Genomic DNA, 20,479 nt, shown 5'->3' on the forward strand with positions numbered 1-20,479 from the left:
GCGGAGCACAGGCTCCGGACGCGCAGGCTCAGCGGCCATGGCCCACGGGCCCAGCCGCTCTGCGGCATGTGGGACCTTCCCCGACTGGGGCATGAACCCGTGTCCCCTGCATTGGCAGGCGGACGCCCAACCACTGCGCCACCAGGGAAGCCCTAGTGTGATTTTTTTTTTAAAGCTTCCTGAAAGTGCAGTTTTCTTTAGGATGGGTCCTGTTCCCTGAATTCTACCTCCTGGTAGCTTCAAGTCATTCCCTCGTCATCCCCAGGGCCTTGTTCAGAGCTCCTTGTCTCTGGCTAGAATTGTTTAAGCTGTCTCCTAACAGGGACGATGACTCAAGTCTCACCACAGTCCGATTCTTGGCTCCACCTGGATAACGGAGGGAATTTTTTAAATGCAAATCTAATCAGCCACTTCCCTGCTAAAAACCCTCCCGCGACTCCCCACTACCTAATATTAGTGATGACAATAAAAGCACCATTTTTCAAGTGCTCTCTGTGCACCAGAGTATAAACCGCCTTATGTGTAATCTATCCTTTAACATTCATAACCTTCTGAAGTTGGTACTCTTATCACCTCCATTTTATAGATGAGGCTAAGAGGTTATTCAGTGAAGCTGGGAAGCTACATACCACTAACTTGTTAGGGATGTGAATTCTTGGACGCCACTCCAGACCTACTAAATCAGAGGCTCTGGGGTCGGGCCCGGGAATCTGCATCCCAGCAAGCCCTCCAGTTGGTTCTGCGGCACACTCACGTTTGAGAACCCCTGCTCTGGCACACTGTACCTCCTGCAATTCTGTGGAGGTAGAATCCTCTCTCATCCAACTCATCCCTTTTAGATTAGTTCAGTGTCCTACTCTATGAAGCCTTGTCAAACTCCCCAGTCTGCTGAGAGCTCCCTTCTGTGGGTTCCCAAAGCACCTTATCCTGCCCCTATCAGAGCCTTTGTCACGCTGACTTATAATTGTCTCTGATGCTGGGCTACCTAAGGTTAGGAAGGGCATCTTATTCAGCTCTACATCTTCAGCACCTGGAATATAGTAGGCACTCAAAAACTGCTCCTAGAATGAACACATAAATGAATAATCAGTGCCACAGTGCAGGGCGGAGGGGTGGAGGGATGAAGGGGTGAAGAGGGCAAGGGTACAGAACGAGCCTCTCAGGGCCTTTCTAGCGATTTGTTCACCCTGGAGCTGACCGAGGCCCAGTTTACTTTGACCACCCCTGCCTGGCTTTCTCAAAGTGCTATTGACCTCTGAGTGTGCATATACACATGCTCGGTGTGTGTAGGTAAGGGGTCGGGGGACGGTGGTGCTGTTTTCCCAGGCAGAGAATGCGTGGACTCGTGTGAACCTTCTACCCTGGAACCTCCCCCAGCTATGGGGAGGTGCCCTGCTTTCCCAGGTCCCAGGGGCTTCAGGAAATAGTGTCGTCCAGCTCACAGCCTGGAGGGAGGCCACCCATGCCAGACAGTACTGCCTGTCCCCATCCCCCAACCCATCCCTTGTACCTCACTCTTAGCAGGGGACTCAGGAGTGCTTGGCTTCCGGATAGCCACGGGAGAAGGCAGGGGGCTGCTGGCCAGGGCTGCGATCACCTGGCCCTGGGCGTTCAACAACAGCTGGGGGGTCACAGCCTGGACCTGCAGGCTTTGGGCTGGTGCTGGGGCCGCCATGCTAGCCGAGTTCACTACCCATGGAAGTGTTCCAATAACCTGGGGGGAAACATAGGGACCCCAAATGTGAGGGCAGCGTCCAGGTCCACCCCCAACCCAAATCCCCACATTGGCAGGAAGGGACTTAGACAAATCACTTAACCCCTCTGGGCCTGTTTCCTCACAAGAAAGTGAAGGATTCACACTCTAGGGGCCGCTTCCTTTACTCTCTCTCCAGAGCCGTGGTGGGGCAGGAGTAGGTCTGCATGTGCATTCAGACAGATCTGGATGTGAATCCCTGCTCTGCCACATTTTAACGGTGCGGCTTAATTTCTCTGAACCTCAGCCTTCTCCCCTGTAAAACGGGAATAAAAATCTCCACCCAGTAGGTGTGTACTCAAAAAAGAAGTGGGATAATGTATGAAAAAGCACCTAGCACAGAGGCTGGTCACAAAGTGAGTGTTCCATAAACGAAAACCCCCAGCTAGAGTGAGTACCACCAGGGCTGGATGGGGGCTACGCCCCTGCCTGGCCTCAACATCAGCAGAGAGCTGTCACCCAAGAGGTATGAACAGCAGCTCGTCACCCTAGTTGAGTTCCCATGACCCTCAGCCCACGTCCTGCCCCTCGTCCACAGCCAGCATCTCCACCAGCCCCCACCCCTCAGCCTGGCTTTGACCACTTGCCTGTCCCTGAGCGTTGGTGAGAATCTGACTGCTGATCCCCGGCATGCTGGGAACGGCGTTGGCAATGACCGGAGTTGCAGTGAGGGAGCCCAGGATCTGGGTCTGTCCCCCGAGGGAAGCAGCACTGATCTGTGGGTGGAGGAAGAGCCTTGCTCAGAGGCGATGGGGCGAGAAAGAGCCCAAGGCAGAGGGAAGAGGGCCGAGGGTACTGGGACGGGGGGGGAATGGATGCTGGGCAGAGGTAAATGTGGGCCGCAGGCCCAAGTCCACCAGCTGAACAGTGTCCAGGGCCAGGGGCTGCAGGGGGTGAGCAGGAAAGGGCGGGGTCGCAGTCATGGAGGAGTAACTCTGGCTGATCTTTCGGGCTAGCCCTGGGAGAGTAGAAAGGCCAGACTGGAGGGGCTGATGTGACTCTAGTCACATCTAACAGCCTCTAGCTCCACCTTAGCGACAGCTCACAAGTTTGTAATCCCCAGACATCATCCCACCCTCCAAGGCTGGTCCAGTGGTTCAGGTTCTGGAGGATTTGCCCAGCCCTCTTGGCAGAGGTTGTCTACTCTTGTCTGGGACGGATGGGCTGGCAGCTGCAGGGGAAGGCCTCAGAAGGAGCCCATCTGTGCCGAAGTGTTGCAAGAGAGCCGTGTTCAGGGGGCTGGTCCTCTACCTCCTTCCTCCCCCGAGGGAAGGGTCAGGTTCACCCTTGGCCAGAGATTCGGTCCATCCCCGTTTAGCCCCTGGTGAGGGCAGCAGCTTACGATTCCTGGGCTAAACGCGAAGCCTGCAGGCTGAACGGTGATCTGTGGGGGGCTGTCCACTGGCTTGGGGGTGGGGGCAGTCGCGGTGGCAGCAGTGGGCTGCGGCAGAATGGCAGGTGTGGTCTGCAGCAGCGGCTGGGTCTGGATCAGCGTCTGGGGCTGGGCTGGCGGTCGGGGCCGGGTGGGCGAGGAGGCCTGGGCCGGTGGGGCAGCTTGTACAGGTGCCGGGAGAGCGGCATTCAGCACGGCAGCTGCTACGGAGCAAGGCAGAGACAGAGGTGCTCAAACGCCTTGCCGTAGCCCAGGGAGGCTCCAATCCCAAGGGATCTGGCACAAGAATGAGGGGGGGTTGGGGCAGGGGGGACAGGCAGCTGTGATTCACTTGATCTTGGCGGGGGCGGCACATGCCAACTTCTCTCATCCCCCCTCCCTTGGGCCTGGAGAGGTGTAGATTCAAAACCAGAAGTTGAATCTTCTTGCAGTCCTTCTCAGGAGGCTGGTCACAGGGTGAGTTCTGGCGTAGGGGGGAGGGGTAGTCTCAGACAGTTGGCTGAAGGCGGAGAGGCCTGCTGGGCCAGCATGGTGCCATGGCCTACAGTCCCGAGGTAGTGCAGCAGCTCTGTGGCTGGGTGCCTGGGACACCAGATCCAGACTCCAGGGCTGTCGCCCGGGGAGGGCCGCGGGCTTGGAGTCCAACATGACAAGCACACGTGCAGGGATGGTAGTGTAAGGTGGTGGGGAGCCTGGTGCAGTCCTGGGGAGAGTTGCCGTTACCTTGGAGACCAGCTAAAGGTGGCTTGAAAACTCCCCCCGTGGGAGAAGCAGAGGTCAGTCCTGGGAGGGCAGCCACGGTTGCTGTAGGAATTGTCCACACGGCCAGCCCCTGCTGACCAGCCACTTGACCTGCAATACTGATGGGGATAAGAAGAGGTTGAGTAACTGCCCCTGCTGGAACCATAACTCCTGTCAGAACTGTGGCTAAGTTTTCCTGAGTCAAGACCTGCAAAAGCAAACGAGATTTCAGAAAGAAAAGAAAAAATAAAAAATCAACATTGACAGCGCAAACACTGGGTCTCTCAGACCCAGCTGAGCACACACAAAGCATTCTGAGGGCAGTGGGAAAAGGCCGCATGAGGGCGGGGAAGAGACAAGCCCTAGCTGGAGGCCCAACCCCGCCTGAGGGGGCACCTGAACTGGACTATGCCGCCTTCAGAGAAGCAGCACATATGAGGGACAGGGCCTAGCCCTGCTCCAGGACCAGAAAGGGTCACAGGCCTCTCCCACCACAGCCTGGTGCCTCCCAAGCCTTCCCCGGGCCCTTGCCCACAGGACCAATGCTTTGTGGCCAGGAAGCAGGGGGCAGGGGCTGGTGGAACCAAGTGGTCAAGACCCACAGGGGCCTCCGGGAAGTTCTGATGGAGGACAATCCTGATGGATGCCTTGGAGAACTGTGCTTGCAGTGAAAGGTCACAGGGAGCTCAGCATGCCTGGAGGCCCCTGGAGACAGCTTCTCACTGAGCTGGGGCTGCCCCTGGCTCTAAATGAGGACCAAAAATCCATTAACTCTTCTAGGCATCCCCTAGAGGGGCTGACAAGGGTATTCACTCACTTCGTCATTAGATGACTTGAAGGAGTTAATGTAATCTCTATAATCCTTCCTGAACCCAAGGAGATTACCTGGCAAATGCAGATCTACTTTTCCCAGGGGCCCTGATCTGGGGCAGGGGAGAGGCCAGGGGTACCTAGTAGGAGACTCCCTCCCTCAAGCCACAGCCTCTTCCCCACCCTGCCTCATGAAGTTCCCAGATCCCATGGCCAGCCCATGTTGGCTATCCCATGCCTTGCTCCTGCCCACTGCCCTCTGTCCAGCTCCCTGGGGTGGCCCTTACCTGGGGGGCAGCTTGTACAGCCAGTGGCGTCAGGGTCTGCGATGCCTGAGGCTGGCATGGGGCTTGGCTGAAGGTGGCAACGGCAGGGGCAGGGCTCGGAGGCATCCCCGGGAGTGACTTCACTTCAAGTGGCATTGGGAGAAAGAGGGACAAGGAGTGAGCCTGGGTGAGTATGACAACCCTCAGCCCTACATTGTATTTCTGCATAACCCGAGGCCAATCACTGGCCTTTCCTGGCCCACAGAGGCAGCTTCCCAAAAGCTACGGGTAGTGAGAATAGGAGGCTGGAGAACCCTGTGCCAGACCTGGAAGGTAGGCCACCCTCTTCTCACAGGTGGATGAAGAAAATGCAGACCCAGGCACAGCTGGGTATCAGTCTCTCATCATCTCCTGGCTCTGCAGGATGCTAGGACCTATCACATAATCAGTAGTAGAAAGGAACATGTGTCAGGGAGAGAAGGAGCTAGAATCAATGGGATCGACTGGCCCATCCAGCAACTGGATCATTGTTCACCCTACCTTCAGGCTACTGTTTGGACGCAGGTGCTGGCTTGGGGAAGGGGCAGGACTCCTGTAGGGTGAAGTCTCGTAAGTGACATGTCTTGGCCACACAGGATTACAGGGGCTCTCCAGACTAGGCAGCTTTTCTTCTTGCCATTCCCTGAGGTCTGAAGTCTGGATGAGCAGCTTCTAGGAAGTTCTAAAGGAACTTCCTATGCATTGGAGCTTTTCACCCAGGTGAGAGCTTCCTCTTGCCACCTGGATTTAGTTAGGTACTGGGACCTGTACCAGGAAACCTCTTTAAAGCCACACAACAATGCGGAGAGGGGTTATTATTTAATATATGGTGAGACATTAAAGAGAATCTAGGTGCTGTGCGTTTGACCAGATCAGTGGTTTCTTTTTAAATTTTTTTTTTTATACAGCAGGTTCTCATTAGTTATCCATTTGATACATATTAGTGTATATATGTCAATCCCGATCTCCCAATTCATCACACCAGTGGCTTCTAAATACTGACTGGGTATGGGTTTCCAGGCCCTAGTCTAGGCCTATTGAGTCAGAATGTCCAGGAGTGGAGGCCAGGAACCTTTCATCTCTCTCTTTTTCTTTTAAGCTCCCTTGTGATGCAGCACACAGGCAAAGTGGGAACCACTGAACTAGATAACCTTCCAAGCCTGCATTCCCAGCCTGTGTTTTAATCTGGAAAGGCACCAACCTAAGTAAGGACTAGACTGTTTACAGTATATAATTTAAAAATCCAGATTGCTTAAAGAATGAAAGAGACAAGCAACGACCACAAAAGCCTTATAAAATACTAAAGAAAACAAAACGGCAGATTTATCTCCACTGTGAAGGGGAGATACATTTCTAACTATTGAAAAAAAAAAAATCAGAGAAGGATAATCTGAACCTCTGGAAATTTAAAAAATATTTTGCTTGACAAAGTGTAATGAAACCTAAAAAGGAAAGTGAGGAAATGGGAATGTGATAAACACGTGTGATGAAAGCTTACTATCTGTATAGTCATTTCATTAGGATATGCTGTATTTCCAGAGTAGGACAATGGATCCTAGGGTTTGCCTACATTTAGGGTTTTTGTAGCTTCCTGCTTAGACTGCTTTTCAGGAAGACTGAACCAATTTACAGCACCATCAACAATGTACCTGTTTCTCCACAGCACCACCCAATTTAGGTTTTATCACTGTTTATTTATTTTTCTGGCTTAATAGGCATAGGTGGTACCCCATAGCCAATTACTTTTTCTCTCATTGATGGCAAGGTTTTGTATTTTTCCGCATGATGACTTCCTCCTATGTAAATAATTGGCTTCTCTTCAAAAGGAATTTGGGTGGACTACGCCTCAAAGAAAAATAAAATTAAAGGGCCATTCAAAGCAGCACTGTTTATGACAATGAAAAATCAGACAGTTTGATAATAGCCAAAACCAGAATCAGATGAGTGAATCTGTCAATAAAGGACATGGAATATGAAATAATATGGTGGTAAGTGTCATGCTACTTAGCCTGCCCTCAGGGGCCGCACCTATAAAAATGTGTATGTGTGACAAGGTTTGGGTAATAATTTAGAGTGACACAAATCACTAGATTCTTTTTTCATCCTGAAAGTTTCCTATTACTTAGTTTTATTTTGTTTTGAGAGGAAACACTTCTCAATATTGCATACACAGAAACATTCCATCAAAGCCACAGTTTAAGCTGGCAGCTCCTTAAGAGGTACCATCAACATACCTCCCTTCCCTGCTTGACAATGACTGCAATTCCTTTATAAAGACTTTGGTGAAAAGCTTAAGTATACAAACCTCTGGAAGAAGATGCACGCTACCATGAACACTCGTGCTAAGGTGTAAATAATTGATCTCTGATCAATTCCTGAGAGCAGGTTTTGGATAAGGAGCAGAATTAAGGCGCCAGAAGAAATGAGATACGGAAGATGGATAAAAGGGTAAAAAAAGGAAGTTAAGGCACTGTGGATAAACCTGGAAAGAAATGGAAAGGGTGGCCGAGATGGAGAATCCTTGTCTTTCCTGTCTGCTCACCAGGGCACTGGCCCATGGGAGCAGGTGGTGGCTCATCCTGGCCTCAACAAGGAAGCAGAACATTTCCAGGCTACGGGAAAATGGTCACGTCTCTTATCATTCCTTTACTCAAAAGGAGAAAAGATAACCCCGGATTACTAGGGTCCCAAATGGATCTGCACACTGATTTGCGAGTAGAACGAGGGAGGTGAGATCTGGCAGGGGTTTTGTTGAAGAGCTGCCTGTTCTCTTTGCTCTCTTCTTGTCTCCTCCTCTTGGCCTACAGCCTCTCCCCCAACCACATCTCCAATCTAGGGAAGGGGTGAAGTTCAGCAGAAAGCAAGGGGAGATGAATCATGGCTTTCTGGGGGAATTGGCAAGGGAGGCCCAGGCTTCCTGCAAAAGGTGTTAATAAGGTGTTAATGAGGGAAGTCAATGAAAGGGTACCCTGTGCCCAGAGAGCAGTGCCTAGGACCAGCCCCAGCTTCTAGAACAGCCCAGGCGGTCTCACAGCTGTACTGCAGGGTCATTAGGGGAGACAGTGTGAGTCAATCAGCCATATACATTCCACATGCAGGAGAGTCAAACTCATGCCCTGAAGTCATCTTTGGAGAATAAGAGCACAAATAAGCCCACCAGGCTAGACTCATGCCAGCCCAGCTGGGAGTGAGGGGCTGGGATTCTACAAGGCCCTCCCTAACACACACACCCTTAGTCCAAGGTGGGTATGATGGCCTCCCATCCCCAACTCCTGGCACTGCCCAGCTCTACCACAAAAGGTACTGATTTGGAAGGGCCGTCAGGATCCTGAAGGCTTAGTCCTCTCCACCTTGAGCTTGAGGGTCTGGTTTAGACCTGGCAGCCCTCTCTGAGGTTAATTCAATCCCCTCACCCTGACCCATCCCAGTTTAGGTCTGTAAGTGACTGAAACCAGAACTAAAGTTACAGGGACAAGGAGTGGCCTAGGAGCTGACCAACAGTACAGACTGTGACCAGAGGCTGTCCAGTGGACAGGAAGACAGTGAGACTCTAAAGCCACCTAGCCCCCTCCGGCTTCATGCTGGCTCTCCAGGGGGGAACACAGGAGGGGACTCAGGCGGAGCAATGCCACATGGGAGCAGGTAGCCTCATACCAGTTGCCTCTGCGGAGGAGTCTGGGTTGTCTGGCCCAGCTTCACCAGCAGCTTCACCGGCTTTGGTGGGGCCTCCGCTCTGGGAGCCCTCGGCGGCCGCACCTTCCAGTGCTTTGCCCTCCTCCTCAGCAGGGATCTGGGCATCCACTCCAACCTCCAAAACTCGGATGGTCTCATGGCCTGACATCACGATGACCTGCAAACAGAGGACGGGGACACTGCTGGGGGGAGGGGCAGATCAGCCCTAGGGAACCGGAGCTCTAGGTATGGCTGAGGGAGAGAGGAGAGAGCATGTCAGGATGCAGACCTCCTGTCTCAAGGACTGTGTGCTCTGTGAGAATTCCAGACCCTGGAGCAGACTGCAGTTCCCTGATTCCAGGGAAGGAGGTACTAGGAGAAAGTAGGCCCTGGTGACAGGGAGAAGGGCCTGACACAAGCTAGGAAAAGTCCCACAGAGCCAGACCACTTGGGGACATTTCTATTTGTTTCCTCTCTTGGATTCAGCTCAGGGAGTGGTAAATGGCCTCTCCCATGGCCTTGCAAGGTTGTCTTCTTGGCTGCTAGGATATTGGAGTGTGATTACGATGGCCCCTAACACCATATCCACAGCTCAAGCGGGACAGGAAGCAAATCCCTCTTCACGTCCCTTGAGTTATTATAGGAGTGGAAAACGAACGCTCCACGATACTGAGTAACTTTTTTTTTTTTTTTTTTTTTTTTTTTTGCAGTACGCAGGCCTCTCACTGTTGTGGCCTCTCCCGTTGCGGCGCACAGGCTCCGGACGCGCAGGCTCAGCAGCCACGGCTCACAGGCCCAGCTGCTCCGCGGCATGTGGGATCCTCCCGGACCGGGGCACGAACCCGTGTTCCCTGCATCGGCAGGCGGACTCTCAACAACTGCGCCACCAGGGAAGCCCCTGAGTAACTTTTTATGCTCATGTTTCCTTTATTTCCAAAACTCTGGGGTACGGGCCAAGATTTCCCTCCAAGCCAACTTCCTGAAGCGAGGGTCAGGAATCCTGAAGACGTGGCCTCTCGCTGGCCCTCCTGGACTGGAGCTTTGTACCCTGTGGGCCTGCAGCTCCAGTGTGCCTTCTGCTGTGGGCGCGCTCCGACCTGGAGGGGAGCCCCCATGCCCAGCAATGCAGGCAGCCCCTGGGCCTCCTCGGAACACTGGGTCCCCTTTCCTGCTCAAAGAGCCAGCACTCAGCGCTTTACCTCCAGCACTGACATGCTTCCAACTGGGCCATTCAAGAGTCAGGGACACCCGGTACATTAAAAAGCTCTGTGTCAGGCCTTCCCTGAGCTCCCGCCTAGGCCTGAAGACACTCCCACAACACGCTCCTTTGGCCTGAAAACTGGATCCAGCCAGAGACTGCTGGAAAAAAGCAACATTGTGACCCATCAGGGGAGTATGAGTGCAATAACCCCCACAAGCAGTTCCCTTTCTGACTCAAACTTGACCTGTGAAGGACTTTACACCCATCATATTTTAAGAGATGTTAGTTAATCTTTTTTCTCCTTTTAAAAATTACATAAGTCGGAAATTCCCTGGCGTCTCACTGCCAGGGGCCTGGGTTCGATCCCTGGTTAGGGAACTAAGATTCCATAAGCCACGCTCTCAAAAGAAAAAAAAAATTACATAAGTAATAAAAGGTCATTGCAAGAAAAATTAGAAAATGATATATAAGCAAGGAAAAAAATTAATTCCCTGATATCCAAATCTTTCCCCATGTTAGCTTATACATATTTTCACATTTTAATTTCACTTTTTAAAGTCACAGCTTAAGTCCCCAAACCCAGCCCCTGAGAAATCCTAGCTGGCAACTACATCTGGATAGGTAAAGTGACGATCTGGATGGGTGTTTCTGGTAAGAAACAGACGAGGGGCTCTATGGAGTTTTCTTCCTTGCCCACACTCCTTGGTCCATTACCCTCACTCCCCCACCTCTTCCTGCCCCAGAAGATACCTGCTCATTGACAGTCAGAGATGAGTCTGGCCCGGCTCCGGGATCCATGGTCACTTGTCAGGGTGGGGTGGGGCTGGCCCACACCTACACATCCTGCAGGGTGAGATGGGATGGGAAAAGCAAAGGCTGATGCGACATAATAATAAAATTTCCATGCCGTCTCAAAAAGTCAGGAGCAGAATGGAAGGAAGAGAGAGAAGCTAAGGTCTCCCAGGTATGTGTAGAAGTAAGGGAAATAGGAGTCTAAGGATTTTAAAACTAAAGTGTCTCACTTCCTACAGCGTCCTAGGAGAACCTACACTCAGGAGGAGCGAGGGTGGCAAGAGGAAAGAGGAGGCCAGGCATCATTCCCTGGGAGTTCCCCAGTCCAGTGGGAAAGAGCAGACCCAGTAGAACCCAAGGTGACTTTGACCCAGACTCTCAGAACCAGACACAAGTAAGGAGTACACTGGGTATCAGAGCATGTCTCAGGGGAGGGGTCTGAGTGGACTTCCTGGAAGAGATGGTAAAGACAGGAATAAATTAAAACAGTTGTCTCAAACTAACGTGTCTGATTATCACCTGGAACACATTAAAAATGCAGGACCCCCCTACCCCGATTTCCCCAGACCAAACATCCCCAGAGTCTGATTTAGTAGGTGGGTGCCCCAAAATCAGCACTCAGGGGATTCTGTGGCAGTGGTCCAAGAACCATACTGGCCTTTAACATGGGAGGCAGGACAACATCCCAGATGGTGCAGCAGCTGCCACATGCAGTGAGACAGAGTGAAACAAGCCCTTGTGAGAAACAGGTGGTCTTGCTGGAGCCACAAACCGCAGTCACAAGAAACAGAGGTAATAAAGGGGACAACTAGTTTTAGACACTTATATAGAAAAGAGTAAGTTAACCTCTATTCTGAGTGCCCACTGTGCTAAGCATTTTATGGAACACTAATTCACATTATTACTCATGCCAGCTGGGGGATGGGAGCATTAGTATCGCCATGTTATGGACGAGGACACTAAGCTCAGAGAAGTGTTCCGGATTCCTCACCTTTCTCTTCCTCTTCCTCTTCTACCCCTGGGTCCGCTTCGTTAGTTTTCCTTTTTTTTTTTTTTCTGTTATTTTATTAATTGAGGTAAAATTCACATAACATCAAATTTACCATTTTAAAGTGTACGACTCAATGGAATTCAGTACATTTACAATGTTGTGCAACGATCACCACTATTTAGCTCCAGAACATTTTCATCATCCAAAAGGAAATCCCATATACATTAGCAGTCACTCCCTTCCCCTGCCAACCCCCAGCCCCTGGCAACCACGAATCTGCTTTGTCTCTGTGGATTTGCCTATTCCCAATATTTCATATAAATGGAATCACACAATATGGGGCCTTTTTGTGTCTGGCTTCTTTTACTTTGCAGAATGTTTTCAAGGTTCATCTGTGATGCAGCATGTATCAGTGCTTCATTTCTTTTCACAGAAAAGAACTGTGAAAAAATTCCATTGTATGGGCACTTGCACTCTCTGGGGAAGGCGGAAGCACAGGTAAACCAAGATTTCATTTCCAAGATGGAAAGTCCATCAGACTCAGCTGTGACTTTACCCAGCGCTCCACAGGTCTGTGCCAATCCGTCACCTCCCCACACGAATAGTTCAAGAAAACAATCTGTGAGTGCAACTCTTAGAGAACGATTAAGGAAAACAAGATCTTCATTTAATTCCCATAATTAAATGGCGTGGTAAAGTGTCTTAAAGTCAAGAATGAAAAAAACAATCATTTCGACCCACCTCCTAGAGTAATGGAAATAAAAACAAAAATAAACAAATGGGACCTAATGAAACTTAAAAGCTTTTGCACAGCAAAGGAAACTATAAATAAGACGAAAAGACAGCCCTCAGAATGGGAGAAAATATTTGCAAATGAAGCAACTGACAAAGGATTAATCTTCAAAATATATAAATAGCCCATGCAGCTCAATATTAAAAAAACAAACAACCCAATCAAAAAATAGGCAGAAGACCTAAATAGACATTTCTCCAAAGACGACATACAGATGACCAAGAGGCACATGAAAAGCTGCTCAACATCACTAATCATTTGAGAAATGCAAATCAAAACTACAATGAGGTATCACCTCACACCAGTTAGAATGGGCATCATCAGAAAATCTACAAACAACAAATGCTAGAGAGGGTATGAAGAAAAGGGAACCCTCTTGCACTGTTGGTGGGAATGTAAATTTACACAGCCACTATGGAGAACAGTATGGAGGTTCCTTAAAAAACTAAAAATAGGGCTTCCCTTGTGGCACAGTGGTTAAGAACCTGCCTGCCAATGCAGGGGACACAGGTTCGAGCCCTGGTCCGGGAAGATCTCACACGTCTTGAAGCAACTAAGCCCATGCGCCACAACTACCGAAGCCCGCGTGCCTAGAGCCTGTGCTCCGCAACAAGAGAAGCCACTGCTGTGAGAAGCCCATGCACCGTAAAGAAGAGTAGTCCCTGCTCGCCACAACTAGAGAAAGCCTGTGTGCAGCAACAAAGACCCAATGCAGCCAAAAATAAAATAAATAAATTTTAAAAAGAGTTCCACTATAAAAAGAAAAAACTAAAAATAGAATTACCATATGACCCAGCAATCCCACTACTGGGCATATACCCAGTGAAAACCATAATTCAAAAAGACACATACACCCTAATGTCCATTGCAGCACTATTTACAATAGCCAGGTCATGGAAGCAACCTAAATGCCCATCGACTGATGAATGGATAAAGAAGATGTGGTACATATATACAATGGAACATTACTCAGCCATAAAAAGGAACGAAATTGGGTCATTTGTAGAGACGTGGATGGACTTAGAGACTGTCATACAGAGTGAAGTAAGTCAGAAAGAGAAAAACAAATATTGTATATTAACGCATATATGTGGAACCTAGAAAAATGGTACAGATGAACGGGTTTGTGGGGCAGAAATAGAGACACAGGTGTAGAGAACAAACGTATGGACACTAAGGGGGGAAAGTGGCGGGTGGTGGTGGTGGTGGTGGTGGTGGTGGTGGTGGGATGAACTGGGAGATTGGGATTGACATGTATACACTAATATGTATAAAATGGATAACTAATAAGAACCTACTGTATAAAAATAAATAAATACAAATTTTAAAAAATCAGATCTTTTCAGAGAAGCCATCATCTTTAGCAGAAGAAAACTGGAATTTCAAGAAAACTTTAAACACATAGTGAGGTAGAAGAAAATACACATTTGAAAAATACTTTTAAGAATATCGATGCAAGTGAATCTAAATCACTGGATACTGGGTCACGCAAAGGCCTCCAAAATGATTTTGTGAATTAGAATTCTTCCCAAACAAGGATTAAATGAAGAAAAAGCAAAAGAGGTGGAGACTGGGGAGAAAGAAGACCTTTTCACAGGCTAAAACTAGTCAAAATGTATCACTCAAAGAATGACCTGTCCCAGTTACGGCTGTTAATAAGGAAGTAAAGAAGTTGTAGGCAGATGTTACTCTGTGAGCTGCAATCAACTACGTCTGAAAAGAACAAGAAACTGAGCCTCACCCATTTGATAGATCACTGTGTGTAAGATGATAAATTGCTACACTCTAACAGAAATGAAGAGGAATTCCTACGAGTTGCATTCATTTTTTTCTCCAGAGTATCTTTGAGAATGACAACATAATAAAAAAGATGCTTATATGTTTTAAAGAGAAGGTATCAACCGCTAGAGCTTAGAGAAAGGTATCCTGATGAAAGCCAATTTGGGAACTCTGTTATTATCTAAATATAAACCAAGTTCTATAATGAAAATTCAGTATTTTGGATAAATTTGCTAAAGGAAACAACATTTAAATAAATATGAAAAATGCTAATAATGTTTAAAAAATAATTTGGACAATCCTGGTAGTTTTTTTTTTTTTTTGCGGTACGCGGGCCTCTCACTGTTGTGGCCTCTCCCGTTGCGGCTCACAGGCTCCGGACGCGCAGGCTCAGCGGCCATGGCTCACGGGCCCAGGCGCTCTGCGGCATGTGGGATCTTCGGGGACCGGGGCACGAACCCGTGTCCCCTGCATCGGCAGGCAGACTCTCAACCACTGCGCCACCAGGGAAGCCCCTGGAAGTAGTTTTAATACATTGTTTTGTTTATTGTGGTAAAAAAAAAAAAAAGTTTTATTGTAAATGTTAAAAAACAGTCCAACCAGGTGAATGTCTAAACCAAAATGGGTCTAAAAATGCCCGCCTCTCTCATTTTATGACCCTTGTTTCCATCCATTTATCACATATTTCCATCTGGCTGGTCTAGTAGATAAACTCATATGTCAAAAACAATTCCAACGTATAGGTATGCCATATTTTGTTTATCCGTTCATCTGCTGATGGACGTTTGGGTTGCCTCTACCTTTTGGCTTCTGTGAATAGGGCATCTATGAATCTTTGTGTACAAGTTTTTGTTGCAACACCTGTTTTCAATTTTGGGGTATATACCTAGGAGTGCAATTGCTGGCTCACCCTAGGGGTTTTAGGGTTTTCACCCCAATGACTGTGGTAAATAGCACATCTGGATGGCCTCCTTTGAGCTCATGATGCCATGCAGTGCCCACAGCCTGACAGCAGTGAAGAGAGATGATCGACTGTCTGTTTTAAGAGAAGGGGCTCTTATGATCACCCCAGCAGTAGAACTCCAGTACACACAGAGATCATGGTTAAAGCTGGGACAGGAAGCAGTGCCCAGACAGAGCCTCCTCCTTTGCCTTCTTTTTTTTTTTTTTTTTTATTTTTTAATTTTTTACACAAAAAAATGGCTTCCACGGAGTCTTTTGTTTTGGTTGTTTGGAAACGTTTACTTATTTTGCGAGTCTGGGTCTAAAAATGCCCGCCTCTCTCATTTTATGACCCTTGTTTCCATCCATTTATCACATATTTCCATCTGGCTGGTCTAGTAGATAAACTCATATGTCAAAAACAATTCCAACGTATAGGTATGCCATATTTTGTTTATCCGTTCATCTGCTGATGGACGTTTGGGTTGCCTCTACCTTTTGGCTTCTGTGAATAGGGCATCTATGAATCTTTGTGTACAAGTTTTTGTTGCAACACCTGTTTTCAATTTTGGGGTATATACCTAGGAGTGCAATTGCTGGCTCACCCTAGGGGTTTTAGGGTTTTCACCCCAATGACTGTGGTAAATAGCACATCTGGATGGCCTCCTTTGAGCTCATGATGCCATGCAGTGCCCACAGCCTGACAGCAGTGAAGAGAGATGATCGACTGTCTGTTTTAAGAGAAGGGGCTCTTATGATCACCCCAGCAGTAGAACTCCAGTACACACAGAGATCATGGTTAAAGCTGGGACAGGAAGCAGTGCCCAGACAGAGCCTCCTCCTTTGCCTTCTTTTTTTTTTTTTTTTTTAATTTTTAATTTATCTTTGGCTGCACTGGGTCTTGTTGCTGTGCGCGGGCTTTCTCTAGTTGCGGTGAGCGGGGGATACTCTTCCTTGTGATGCACAGGCTTCTCACTGCGGTGGCTTCTCTTGTTGCGGAGCACGGGCTCTAGGCGTGTGAGCTTCAGTAGTTGTGGCTCGTGAGCTCTAAAGCGCAGGCTCAGTAGTTGTGGCGCACAGGCCTAGTTGCTCCGCAGCATGTGGGATCTTCCCGGATCAGGGCTTGAACACGTGTCCCCTGAATTGGCAGGCGGATTCTTAACCACTGTGCCACCAAGGCAGTCCAGGGATTCAGACTTTTAACTCAGACTCATTTCTGTGCTTTTAATCACTTTACACTTAATGTGTCTGAGGTTTTCAAGGTGTAAAGTACCTCCTCATTATAATCATTTTGTGGGGGTGGAGAGTACTCTGCGTGTACTGAAAGAATGGCTGGTTAAGCTGGAATGAGTTTTACTGGTATTCAGAGGAAAGAAAGTCACATTTGTTATGGGAAATTACCTTTCAAATTTTTGACATAATCCTCTCCAGCAAGGTTGTTTGTTGACATCGGCATCTCCAGCTCCACACCACATTTATATTTAAATTGTGCACCTACTTACCTCCTGCAGAGCTGACATCTAAAAAGGCCACAAGGACAGGAAGCAGGAGATTAGTATAGGTTGGTAGCTGGGGCTGAGCTGGATCATCCAGACAATGCTCCCAAGATGGTTTCACCCAGTCTGACAATCACCAAGTCTAACTCTCCAGCTTAGACCTCACCTGGGAACTTCAGACTCATATATCCAACTACCTACTGATTGCTCACATCATCTCCTACTCAACATGTTCAAAACCAAACTCCTGATTTCTACCCCAGACCTGCTCCATCTGCCTGTAGGCTTCCCCATCTCAGCAAATGGCAGCTTCATCCTTCCACAGATGCTCAGGCCGCAAACCTTGCCATCACCCTTGCCTTCTCTCTTACATCTACCTGTACATCTAATGGTAACTCCTTCAAATCGTGTTGGCTGTCTCTTCCAGTGCACCCAGAATCCTCCCACTTCTTATCACTACCACCATGGTCCATGCGGATGTAGTACCTGGTGTAAAGAAACACGAGCCGACCTCCCCTCCTGCTTGGCAAGCATCGTCTGCCTTGTTCTTAAATCGTGAGTCTCCAGGCAGGTTGCTACCTCTTTCAGGTTTTCATTGTCTGATGGATTTTCTGCCTATCCTCCCGCCCTTCTCCATTTCTGGCCCCAGGACATAGATTTCCCTTCCCACCTGCTGAAAAATAATCATCATCAATAGTTTATTGGTCCTGGGATAAACCATAATGGAAAGAATATAAAACAGAATGTATATGTGTGTGTAACTGAGTCACTTTGCTGTACAACAGAAATGAACACAACATTGTAAATCAACTACACTTCAATTAAAAAATAAATTAAAAAAATAGTTTATTGGAACCCAGCCCCTTTACACATAGTATTACAGTGAGCACTCTTTGGAGACAGACTTCTGGGTTCACAATCTCAGCTTTGATATTCACTAGCTGTGGGACTCGGGTCAGATGATTTAACCTCTCTGCCTCAGTTTCCTCATCTGTAAAAATGAGAGTAATAACACCAACTTCATAGGGCTATTATGAGGACTGAATAAAGTAATGCATGTAAAAAGTTTAGATCCATGCCTGGCACATAGTAAGTGCTCAGAAGATGGTAGCTATTATAAAAATTTACATACATTATCTCATTTAAATTTAGTATAGCAGTTAGGAACCTAGGTTCACCTCTCAGTTTCACCATTTCTTAGCTGTGAGGCCTTGGACAAGGACCTAGCCTCTCCATGCCTCAGTTACCATATTTGAAACGGGGATAGCTAGCGTTGTAGTAAATTGTATAAGGGTTCAATAAATGTTAACTATTGTTATTCAGTTTTGACACCAGCCCCATGAGACCGCAGAGCAAACACATAGTGGAGCTTGACCAACTGTGTCACTATCTGCAGGTGGGCGGATTACTTCTCTGTTTTTTCAGGGATAAATAGTAAGAGAGCTTATCTTGGAATTATCATACAAAGCACAAATAAAAATGAGCTATTACGATCCCCATTTTTATTGATGAGAAAGTTGATGATCAAAGAGAGGTAAGGGCATAGGCTTAGGATAAAAACCTAAAGCAAATCCTAGCTTGGTCATGAAATAGCTGTGCCATCCTGGGCAAATGATTTAATCTCTTTGAAGTTTAATTTCCTTATCTTTAAAATGCTGAATAAATGGGCAAGACTTGTGGGGTTGTTATGATGATGTTATGAGATCTGTAAGTAAAATGCTTAACATGGTATTCTTACTATGATTCTCATTTTTATCTATAGGAAGATGGAGGTTGAGAGAGGTCAGGTGACTTGCCCAAGGGCACAGAAGAGTCTGTGGCATATTCAAGCTTCAAGGCCACACCCACCTGCTCCAGATTCCTGTCCTCCTGACACCACACTAAAGCCTCCATTCAGGAAATGGGAGGAAGGCTGACGGGGGCTGCTCTGGCCCCCAAGGATCAGGACACACGGGAAAATAGGAGCTTTCAGTTCTGCTCCAGACTTAATTTATTAACGTCCCTCCCCACACCCCGATTCATGGACAGAGATAAATGACTTGCCAAGCTATTGGTAGACCGGCTAGGCACACACATGGGCCAGAAGGAAAGGAAAGGGCAAAAGATAGGAAAGTAGTGAACAACCTTACTTCTCCTTTCCCAACCTACCATTTGTAATCTTACACATATACAGTCAAACAGTAAAGACTAGTTTAATAGGACACATTTAGATTTAGTTTCTGCCCCCATCCCCTTGTGCCCAAACTTGATTTACCCAGGCAGGGGGAAGAGAGGGGGCAAATGAAACGTGAAAAATAACAAGTAGGTATGTTCCCCCACTAGACTGTAAGGACCAAGAAGGCATATCCACTTATCATCATATCCCAGAGTCTAGTATAATTCCTGGTACACAACTGAGGTTAATATGAGCTGAAAACATAAATTATGATATCGGATCATATCATTTAGCCGGCTCATACTTCCTACCCTCTCCTCAAAACACATAGCCTATTTCAAATTCTGTGCCCTCATTCCCAATGCTAGGGCCGCTTAAAAACGATTTCAAAGTAGTATTAAGTTCTGGAGAACCCCAGTCACACTCGCCCCTTCCTAACGTGCCGGTCCAGCTCCTCATTCCCAAGCCTTCTGTCATTTGTCCAGTTTCTCCCGAGTCTCACTCCATCTGTGGCCTGACTGACCCTCATTTTGACACAGAAGGAGCTTGGGGTTTAAACGCAGAAGACCCACATTGAGTACTGCTTCTGTTTCAGGTAACCCCTCAAAGCCTCAGTTTCGTTATCTATGAAATGGGGCTAAATTATAGTACCTACCCCATTGGCTATTGTTAAATCGATAACATTTATGGAAGGCTCTTAGAACAGGGCCTGGCACACAGCAAACACTATGTAATTGCTTTAAATTGAAATAAAGCATGCATATAAAATGTTTTTAATTGTAAAGTGTTATAAAAAATGTGTAAGATTACTACTATGACTTTATAGTGAGTAAATCTTTGGGAGGGGGGGATATATCTTGTCCCAAGTTCCTTCATAATGCAGAGAATCCTTAGAGAAGCAAATTTCTTCTGACTCATTTCTTTTTTTTTGCGGTACGTGGGCCTCTCACTGTTGTGGCCTCTCCTGTTGCGGAGCACAGGCTCCGGACGCGCAGGCTCAGCGGCCATGGCTCACGGGCCCAGCAGCTCCGCGGCATGTGGGATCTTCCCGGACCAGGACACGAACCCATGTCCCCTGCATCGGCAGGCAGACTCTCAACCACTGCGCCACCACGGAAGCCCTGACTAATTTCTTAATTGCTAGGTAGTACCTCCAAGAAGAGAATAGCCCATCTCTCTCACTCTCACTCTTTCTCTCTCTCTCTCTCTCTCTCTCACACACACACACACACACACACACACACACACACAGTATCACTCTATATTATCTTGTTTGTTTTCATATTTATGATCTGCCTGTCCCCACCTCCACTCCCAAACTGGAATTAAAACTCCAAGACAGGGGAAGTTCTGTCTCTATTGTTCAGAACTGGCACAGAGTGGATATTTTTGTTGCACTAATGAACAAATGAATGAAGGTCTACCGCAGATATGCAAAGAAGTACCAGGTCACAGAAATACCACGCTGAGAACCAACCCGGACTTCAGTCAAAATGGAATATACAGGGCTTCCCTGGTGGCGCAGTGGTTGGGAGTCCGCCTGCCGATGCAGGGGACACGGGTTTGTGCCCCGATCCGGGGAGATCCCACATGCCGCAGAGCGGCTAGGCCCGTGAGCCATGGCCGCTGAGCCTGCGCGTCCGGAGCCTGTGCTCC

General features: G+C 48.0%; 1 protein-coding gene and 1 pseudogene across 3 annotated transcripts in view; one reads left to right on the forward strand and one right to left on the reverse strand.

The window, feature by feature from the left end:
* POU6F1 (POU class 6 homeobox 1) overlaps nt 1–10,673 on the reverse strand; it is a 14,339-nt gene extending 3,666 nt beyond the window's left edge. Inside the window, exons 1-8 of one of the 3 annotated variants that reach the window (XM_007452316.1) lie at nt 10,626–10,673; nt 8,657–8,852; nt 4,985–5,106; nt 4,881; nt 3,870–3,998; nt 3,096–3,349; nt 2,341–2,469; nt 1,511–1,714 (exon numbers count right to left, since the gene is read on the reverse strand). In XM_007452316.1, coding sequence (XP_007452378.1) covers nt 1,511–1,714; nt 2,341–2,469; nt 3,096–3,349; nt 3,870–3,998; nt 4,881; nt 4,985–5,106; nt 8,657–8,852; nt 10,626–10,673 — 1,083 coding nt within the window. Of the gene's footprint in view, nt 1–1,510; nt 1,715–2,340; nt 2,470–3,095; nt 3,350–3,869; nt 4,096–4,880; nt 4,882–4,984; nt 5,107–8,656; nt 8,853–10,625 lie in introns of all 3 variants that reach the window. The other 2 variants (XM_007452315.1, XM_007452314.1) reach the window with 2 other exon arrangements.
* A 1,477-nt stretch (nt 10,674–12,150) lies between these two features.
* The window catches only part of LOC103084861 (swi5-dependent recombination DNA repair protein 1 homolog pseudogene), a 12,715-nt pseudogene continuing 4,386 nt past the window's right edge, over nt 12,151–20,479 (forward strand).

Source organism: Lipotes vexillifer, unplaced genomic scaffold (assembly GCF_000442215.2).
Source record: "Lipotes vexillifer unplaced genomic scaffold, Lipotes_vexillifer_v1.1 scaffold422, whole genome shotgun sequence".
NCBI classification, from domain to species: domain Eukaryota; kingdom Metazoa; phylum Chordata; class Mammalia; order Artiodactyla; family Lipotidae; genus Lipotes; species Lipotes vexillifer.